This window comes from Peromyscus leucopus, unplaced genomic scaffold, assembly GCF_004664715.2.
Source record: "Peromyscus leucopus breed LL Stock unplaced genomic scaffold, UCI_PerLeu_2.1 scaffold_1372, whole genome shotgun sequence".
Lineage (NCBI taxonomy): Eukaryota > Metazoa > Chordata > Mammalia > Rodentia > Cricetidae > Peromyscus > Peromyscus leucopus.
This window is the reverse complement of record NW_023504526.1, coordinates 1-8,759: the sequence shown is the minus strand read 5'-3', so window position 1 is coordinate 8,759 and position 8,759 is coordinate 1. Positions and strand designations below refer to the sequence as shown.

General features: G+C 50.2%; 1 protein-coding gene across 1 annotated transcript; it reads left to right on the top strand.

The window, feature by feature from the left end:
* Window positions 1–389: 389 nt before the first annotated feature.
* Window positions 390–7,551, top strand: LOC114688405 (serine protease inhibitor A3N-like). The gene is made up of 5 exons (XM_028862992.2): window positions 390–497; window positions 1,978–2,631; window positions 4,430–4,703; window positions 5,561–5,711; window positions 6,630–7,551. The coding sequence occupies exons 1-5, from the start codon at window positions 473–475 to the stop codon at window positions 6,828–6,830; spliced, it is 1,305 nt and encodes a 434-aa protein (XP_028718825.1). The 5' UTR covers window positions 390–472; the 3' UTR covers window positions 6,831–7,551.
* Window positions 7,552–8,759: the final 1,208 nt, after the last annotated feature.

The window sequence follows — 8,759 nt, the reverse complement described above, 5'->3', positions numbered from 1 at the left end:
TACATTGATGAAGACAGGGTTCTGTCAGCATCAAGGCGTGTGTTTATTACTGTGTGAATTTCCCTAAAGAAACCAGAAATCATGGGCATAAAATTGTTGTGTTCTTTTGGAAGTGATTAGAAAGTACAGGATAAATGTTAGCTGCAGCCCTATCTGGTGACAAGTGGGACAGGGATTGTGCACACTCTGTTTGCTTCTGACATGCCCAGAATATCGGGTAGTCTTTTTAGAATACTTTGGGCAATTTCTCGTCAGAAGGATCTGCTATCAGAAGCCTCTAAATGCAACATTACCAGAAATCGTTCTGTCTGCCCATTTCCAGTCTGAGCACAGAGAACAGCTTGTCCGTGCTAGCATTTCCTAAGAAGAGGGAGGAGTCCCCAGTGGGGATAAATAAGCATTAGTGTGCTAGGGAGAACAACACACCAGGCAAGCAGCAACCCAGAACATCGGAACTGAGCTGTCATAGACGATGGCAGCAGGCATCAGCTCTGCAGGTAATACCCAGGATTCCTACCTTCTGGGGACAGAGTTAGAACTTTCCTAGGACTGTGAGGTACTGGCAATGACCTAAAGTGTTGGTTTGAAGGAGGGATGATGAATTATTCCTGGGGCACTGGGTTGGAATCAGGGGATATTTCTGGGGTGCATATGAATCTCCTTTCCAATCTGGGTCTTCATGTGTATGAAGATGTGGGTGCCATGGGCTATGCTCCTGGAGAGTTAATGGAGCCTGTTCCTTCTGACCCTCCACAGGGAGGAAGTAATGAGACCTGGTCTAGCCTGGGTGCTGCTATCATAGCTGGGGGGAGACGGGAAGGCTGCAGCGTCCGTCTAGAGGAAGTGGCAGCCCTGCCATGCTTACAGCTGGCAGGAGTTGCCTGGGGGTCAGGGACCCCACTTCCCTCATAGATCCATGGCTGAGCAGATCTGCCTCACTCTCAACTAGGGAAGCAAAGAAGGCAAGAGCTCAGCCCCTGAGCTGCTCCTGCTGCACACACCTTACAGCCCCTTTCCCCTGGAAACTAACCTGGCACAAAATACTGCTCAGTGCTTTGCCAAAGAAATGCTTGCATCAGTCTGAAAGTAAATACAGCAGCCAACTTTCTGAGGTCCCTGGCTCCTCTGCAGGCATGTCACATCCCTGGGGACAAGTGGCTCAGCTCCAGCACCTCCCTCCCCTGCTCCCTCCAGTCTCCTCCTACACTCTTCTGGGTTTCTCTCCCCTCTGCCTCCCCCTTGGCTCCTCCTCCTTCCTCTAGCTCTCCCTCCTCCCATCTCCCTGCCTCTCCACTTCCACTTTCTAGCCCCTTTCAAACCTGAGGTTCAAAGCAACATGTGGTTCCCTGGCAGGACAGAAAGAACCTTGCTCTGTTTGTCCTGCCATGACCTGTTCTGGGGGTGCCAAGGCTCTGGCATGACACCAGATGTCTCTGGTGCTGCCTCTCAATTATTCCTCCCCACGTCCAGCTTCGTGCATCAGATTCTGTCAAGGGCCTTGAGATTTCTCAGACTTGTCATCAAGAGGCAAATTTGGGGCCTGTGCTAGCAACTACTCCAAGGACCCTAAGTTCTGCCTACAGGGTGGTAGCGGGGTGAGTGCAAAGGAAGAGGGTCCCCAGCCTTCTAATGAATCCTTCTGCAGTAGAGAATGAGAGGAGACAATCTGATCAGACAGGGCTCGTCCCATCCCTCCACTCCTCTTCTGGCTTCTCTGTGGACCTGGCGTGTCCATTCCCCTCTCTGGGTCTTGGTTCTCTGTGAGGAGACTGGACTACTGCAAAGCTTCCTCCAGTGCTGATAACAGGAGCACATGATGTGGGACTGCCATCTGAGTGGTCAGAGCACCTCCCATGCAAGGTCCCAGAGGCAGCAAGGGGCAGCAGAGCAGGAACACAGTGCAGCCCTGTGGGAGGACAAGGAGGTGGTCAGGACACCACCTGGCCCTCCCAGACTCAAAAGATCTTTGCTTTTCAGCCTGGAGAGCAGAGAAGATGGCCCTCCGTGTAGCTCTGGGACTCTTGATAACGGGGATCTGCCCTGTTGTCCTCTGTCAATCAGATGGCACATTGAGAAGGGACACTGAAGTCCATGAAGACCTAAACAATGGGACACAAATGGACAGTCTGACATTGGCCTCCATCAACACTGACTTTGCCTTCAGTCTCTACAAAGAGTTGGTTTTGAAGAATCCAGATAAAAATGTTGTCTTCTCCCCACTCAGCATCTCAGCTGCCTTGGCCATCCTGTCCCTGGGAGCAAGAAGCAAAACCCTGGAAGAGATTCTAGGAGGTCTCAAGTTCAATCTCACAGAGACCCCTGAGGCAGACATCCACAGGGGCTTTGGGCACCTCCTCCACATGCTCACCCAGCCAGGAGACCAGGTGAATATCAGCATAGGCAGCATGATGTTTGTTGAAAAGCGCCTGCAGATCCTGGCAGAGTTCAAGCAGAAGGCAAGGGTGCTGTACCAGGCTGAGGCCTCCACAGCTGACTTCCAGCAGCCTCATGAGGCCATAAAGAACATCAATGACTATGTGAGCAAACAGACCCAGGGGAAGATCAAGGAACTGATCTCAGACCTGGATAGCCAGACAGTAATGGTGCTGGTGAATTACATCTACTTTAAAGGTGAGACTGTTCACTGTTTGGGAAGTAGAGAGAAAGAATGGTGACTGGGAACCTTGTTTCCTTATGCTGACCACTGGAAAGGTGGTGCTCACAGGCCTGGAGACATGGGTGCCTCCTTTCTTTCTACACACAGGCCCTACTTCTCCCCTAGGATTTTTTTGGATATAGTTGTGGTTCCTGGCATATACTGCACAGAACTCCTGAGCTCTCAGTCTAAGAGGGCTCCTTTTGGCTATGACTTAAACTTATAAACTAGCAGAATGCATAGGTTGCATGTCCAGTCCTACCTGCGTTGGGAGAAGCCAGGGCCGCTCCCTGCAGAGATGAGGTCCCATAGTCTGCCTTCTCCAGCATTTCTAATCTGCTCCTGCAGAAGGTGTCCATCCCTGCTGGAGAACCTCTGCCTCTAGGAGACTTCACGTGGGCTGGAGACCTCTTGACCTAAGGAGCCTGATTACCCATCTTATGGTGAAAGTAGCATGTCCCATACCTACTGAAGAGCCCTGTGGGCAATTCCTGTTCAGGACTCTCCCTTGTGCCATTTTGGTAATGAGCTGGACCTGGATATGGAAAAGCAGGGATGGAGGAGCAGACACTAATGAGAGGGAGGTGTCAACCAGGCAGAGTTCTGTGTTTAGGGTATGGCTGCCTCATGGAATTTTGCTTTTGTAAAATTGCTCGCCCAAACATCCTGAAGGTTAGAATTCCCAAGACACGCTCCAGGGCCAGTGAGTCTGATGAGAGTTAGGTATAAGAGAGTTGGAAGACTCAGCCTGAGATGTAATCGGTAAAGGTAGTGGGGGGACTTCTGGAGCACACACCCACAACACCCTGCCTGACAGAGACCAGGGAGTTAGGAGACAGCCCAGAACTTGGTATCTGAGAGAAGTCATGATGTAATCAGATCTGGGTTGAATTAAGGATAGTGCAGGGCAGAGGGAGGGCAGGATCTGAGACAATGAACAAAATCTCAAGGTGGCCATGGACAGAAAAAGAGTCTAAGAGGACAGAGGACAGGAGGACAGGAGGACAGGAGGACAGGATGGCTGCAGAGCTGCTGTGGGCTGGGAATGGTGGAAGCAGAGTGATGGCCTGAAGGATGCCTGGGCATGGCTCTCTAGCCTCAGTACCCAAGCTCCAATGCTGATTGGCTGTGAGGTGGCTGTTTAGGCTGCTAGATCCCAAGCCCAAAAAATTCTTTCAGTACCAAGTTCTGTAGGGATCCAGGATAAGTCTGAACGGGATATCTGTGATTTGTAGAGGTGGCCATAGCCCATGTGTGAGCTGAGGACTTGTTACTCACATTTTAGTCCACAATCTATGGGGCCATGGACTGCTCACAGTGTGGGAGAACACAGTCTCTCTTGTCCTGTTTTCCCTAAAAACCTGTCTCACAAGACATTGCCTTCTAGACATGGCTCCTCCTGAGGAAGAAGGGATCCTCAACACTCGCCAGGCTCCAGTCTCCCGACTTTTAATCTCATCTGTCTGTTACACATTCCATACCCAGAACCCTAACAGTTGCTGGGGAGCTCAAGTAGCCAGGTTTTGGTTTGAGGTTCCCCTTTCCAAACCAAGCTTGGAGTCTCTTCTCATCTCTAGGAACTTGTCCACCTACAAGGTTTTTTTGTTTGTTTTTTGTGCTTGTTCTCCCCCATTCCAGACTATGCAACCTAAAGGACACTCTGTGTTGTTGAAGTTGGATTGATGGCTGACACAACACAGGAGCTGGACAGAAATGGGACAGAGGTGGGGTCTCTCAAGTGATGTTACAAACTGATTACCTGTTCATCTTTAGGAAAATGGAAGATGCCCTTTGACCCTGAAGATACTTTTGAGGCCAAGTTCTACTTGGGCAAGAGGAGGACTGTGGAGGTGCCCATGATGAACATTGAAGACCTGATCACACCCTACTTCCGGGATGAGGATCTGTCCTGCTCTGTGGTGGAGCTGAAGTACACAGGCAATGCCAGTGCCCTGTTCATCCTCCCTGACCAGGGCAGGATGCAGCAGGTAGAAGCCAGCTTGCAACCAGAGACCCTGAGGAAATGGAAGGACTCTCTGAGGCCCAGGTGAGTATCTAAGGAACCAGAGGTGGCTTGGCTCCCCATTTTGTTGTCCACCATGGTCCAGTGTCCACGTCCCTCAGAGTTTCACTAGCACCCAATGTAATGATTAGAGAGGCAACAGGGTCAGGCAGAGTGGGGGTGAATTTCCCTCTGCTGAGGATTCCTCTGTGACTAACAGGCTGTAATTAGAGGGAATCTTGAATGGGTTTTGGAAGTCAGAGAGAAGTGAGGTTGAGATGAGATCAGCTCTGAGAATAAGCTCTGCCCTGTGTAGCCATTTCACCCCCCTCATTCATTCACCATTCATGGAATAATGACTTGAAGACCTACTATCTGCCATGTGCTCTAACTTAGACCCTGAGAGTATATCAGAGACTCAGCACAAAATTTCTCACCCTTGAGGGCTCCTCTTGTAATTGAGGAAGAGAGAGTGGGGAGATGGAAATGCAACTAATCATTATTTGATTAGTTAAAAGGTGAGGAGGGGTGAGATTGAGGAGAGTGTTCAAGGATTAGGAAAGCTGGAGTCAGATGCAGAGTGAAATTTAATATACTAGTGTCATTAGGAGATGTCTGAGGGTCTACAGGTCAAGGGAAGGGCTCCATTTTGTGGATCTTGGAGGAAAGCATTCTCCTCAGAGGAACAGGAAGTACCAAGCCTCATTGCCTGACCCATGTAAAGACTCTCAGGCACTGATGAGTAATTAATGCATTAGGAAGAGGAAAATCAGATTTTCTAGGCATGGATGGAAAGAGGGCTGTGCTCCAGTGAGAGGGCTGTCTCTGGTCCCCCAGCTATAAAGTGGGTTGATGGGGCAATGGAGCCCAGGGACTCTTACATTTCTCTATTTCATTCTCAGGATGATTGACGAGCTCTACATGCCCAAGTTCTCCATCTCCAGTGACTACAGCCTGGAGAACATCCTTCCACAGCTGGGCATCAGGGAAGTCTTTTCCACACAGGCTGACCTGTCTGGGATCACAGGGGCCAAGGACCTGAGAGTCTCTCAGGTAAGTTTGCCTTGGTGCCTGAATGTGGGTGGTGAAGGCCAAGTGATGTGTGAGGAAATGGCAAATGTGTGAGAAAGCCTGCATTTCTGAGATTCCCTTATCCTGGGAGAGCTGGATTACAGCCTAGATACTCCTGCTGGATACCATGCAGCCAGTCCCTTGTCTACACCCTGAACAAAATCTCTCCCAGGAGCCCAGTGCTTGGTGTTAGACCACCATAGGCACCAACCTGTGTTATAGTACAGATGCCAACCACAATCTGCTGCAGGGCAAATGTACTTCAACCTCAGCTTTTTCACTGCAGAGCTGGCCGGTTCTTCTTGACAAGCACACAGAACAGTAGCAGTAAAGAAAATCATGAAGGAATGAATGACAGTTGAGATGAAAAGATTAAGAATAGGGGAGAAGATGCCTTAGGAACCCCACACTACCTTCCCAGATGCAGAGTCTGGCAATGTCTGGTGTTCTGTCCAGTGCCCACTCTGAGGCCTGAGCTCAGCTCTATACCAGCAGGGCATGGCAATCTGGTAATGAGAAGCCATGCGCTGTGCATTCCTGATGTATGTCCCAAGGAGGCTGGAGCAGGAGGGATGCTGTAGCCCACACTGGCTGCCAGCACCCTGGCTTTTTCCCTCTGGGTCTCCTGAGAAGTTGCCTATGGAGTGAGGACTGGAGTTTCCCACTCCCATCCCTCAGTTTGAGGATGGGTTTGAGAGCAACACAGATTCCCAGAGACTGAGCAGACCCAGGGCATGCCTCATCTCACACCCTGAGCAGAGATTTGGAAACACCAGGGGTGGAGCTCACTATAGGAACAAACCACTTCACCAGCAGCTGAGGACAGCAGTGGATGCTTGCTCCAGGGATCTCCTCTGCTGCCCTCCCTGATCTCCAGTGAGTGATGTCTTTCTCGTACAGGTGGTCCACAAGGCTGTGCTGGATGTGGCTGAGACAGGCACAGAAGCAGCTGCTGCCACAGGAGTCAAAATCACCCTCATGTCTGCAAAATTGGACCCATTTATTTTGAGTTTTGACAGGCCATTCCTGATGATTATCATTGACACAAATACTCAGACTCCACTCTTTTTGGCCAAGATCACAAACCCCAAAAGAGGCTAGAACTTCCCAAGTGGTGAGCCTTCTTCCTGGGAGCCTGTATGTGGATCTCTATGTGCATTTTGATTTTCATGCTCTGGTTGGCTGTGGCATGCCTGGACTGGATAGTGACAGTGACTAACTATATGACTCCCTCATGCACAGGGGACTATGGACAGTTAGTGTCAGGCTCCCAATCCTCCTGGCACCACTAGTTCATGTTCCTGAGCCTGAATTCTGTCTTCATTGCGCTCTTACTTCCATTCCTTTATCTGCCTCTACCCAAAAGCCTGGACCCTGGCAGATAGGCTCAGTCCCTATCTAGGCTCTGGTGATGTCTGCCTTCAGCTTCCACAGGCTGGATAGGAGTATGCAAACTTATAGGTCAATCATGTGAACCTCAGTCCCAGCACTGAGAAGGACACCTGCCTCCTGGAGTCTTCTTCCAACATCTGGAATCACTGTGTGCCCAGTTCCTGCCTCAAACTCTGCCTCTTCCTGTGTCCCTTGCAGGGGCTCCTGACCCTGCCCATATCTGGCACAGTGTTGGAGCACTCTTTCCTATAGCTCATGGAGTCCATTGGTTAGACCAGCTCCTTTCCCCTAGTACACCTACTTAGGGCACAGGAGTCTTTTTCTAGGTTCCCCACTGACCAACCTCACACAACAGATGGACACGTCCACCTTCCTCATCCAAAATGCAGGGCTTGGAGCAAAGGATCAATAAATGTATAACTGCACATAAGTGTCCAGGCCGTGTTCACTCAACTCCTATTGGCAGGGGTGTGGCCTCTAGTGACCACAGGGTAGTAGAGATTGTCACTCACAGTCTGTGACTCCTGTGATGGACCTCTAACTCACATGCTTATTGCAGCTCAAAGGGCTTGTGGTCAAGGCCTAGGATGAAGCCCAAATGCCCCCTTGTTAAAATCAGATTTGTACCGAACTAGAAGTTATATGAACATCCTTATACCCATCAGCAGATTCGTTCATTTTTAACACATGGCATTCATGTGTGTACATATATATGTTCATATATACATATCCATCTGTACACACACACACACACACACACACACACACACACACACACACACCTTTCCCCCTCTGGAATGTTTTGAAGTGAATTCTACACCTTCTTGTTTCCTAAGAATTTTTCCCTCCCCACCATACAGACTCATGTGACACAGAAGCAGGTATTCTGAAGTATCTGGCATGGTGGCAGTTAGTTCCGAGAGCTCCCAATGCTGTGCAGCTCTTGGATATGAAGGGAGCTGGAGAGGGTGAGGTTTTCAAGCACTGGCCTTTCCTCAAACAACAAAAATCCCTCCAAGTGTTTGCCAGCGACAGCAAAGCCAAAAGGCACGCCAAGGACGACAGTAAAATGTCACTAATTATGTCAGAATCCTCATGAGATGGGTTTGCCTTTCTGGGGAGGGCATTGGAGCTCGAACTCAGAGCCTAACAAATACTCAGAAAACTCCCTCCACTGAGTCACCCCAGCCCTCTTCTTACATTTCTGCTTTGACACAGTGCCTCACTTGGCTGCCCTGATTAAACTCACCATCAGATAGCTCCTCCTCGGCCCCAAAGAAGGAGCAGATGAAATGACAGGAAAATGCCCTCCCCTGTCTCCTCACTGTGGGAGGGCAAAGCCAGTGAACTGGCAAGGAGGGGCCACAGCTGGAAAAGTCCTCCCCAGCAAGCCTGGGGAGGCACAGAGGAGCACTGCTCTCCACTCCCAAAGACTTGGGGTGAAATCTGCTCCCCCCACCCCGCCCTGGCCCCCCACTTCACTGAAGTTCCAGGGTACAAAGACACAGCAGCTGGGCCTTCCCTCTGCCTGTCCTGGCCTTTCCCATCACTGGAGCTCAGGAAACCTCCCCTCAGGTCTCACATTTCCTTCCTGCCTGGGCCTGGTATAGTTTTTATCCACCAACATGACTTTCCAGT

What these genes read in the sequence shown, in the direction of transcription:
- LOC114688405 (XM_028862992.2), top strand. Translation starts at nt 473, where the DNA reads ATGGCAGCAGGCATCAGCTCTGCAG. An exon ending in AAGGACTCTCTGAGGCCCAG is followed by an intron (nt 4,704 to 5,560) that starts GTGAGTATCTAA and finishes TTTCATTCTCAG; the next exon opens with GATGATTGACGAGCTCTACA. An exon ending in AGGACCTGAGAGTCTCTCAG is followed by an intron (nt 5,712 to 6,629) that starts GTAAGTTTGCCT and finishes TTTCTCGTACAG; the next exon opens with GTGGTCCACAAGGCTGTGCT.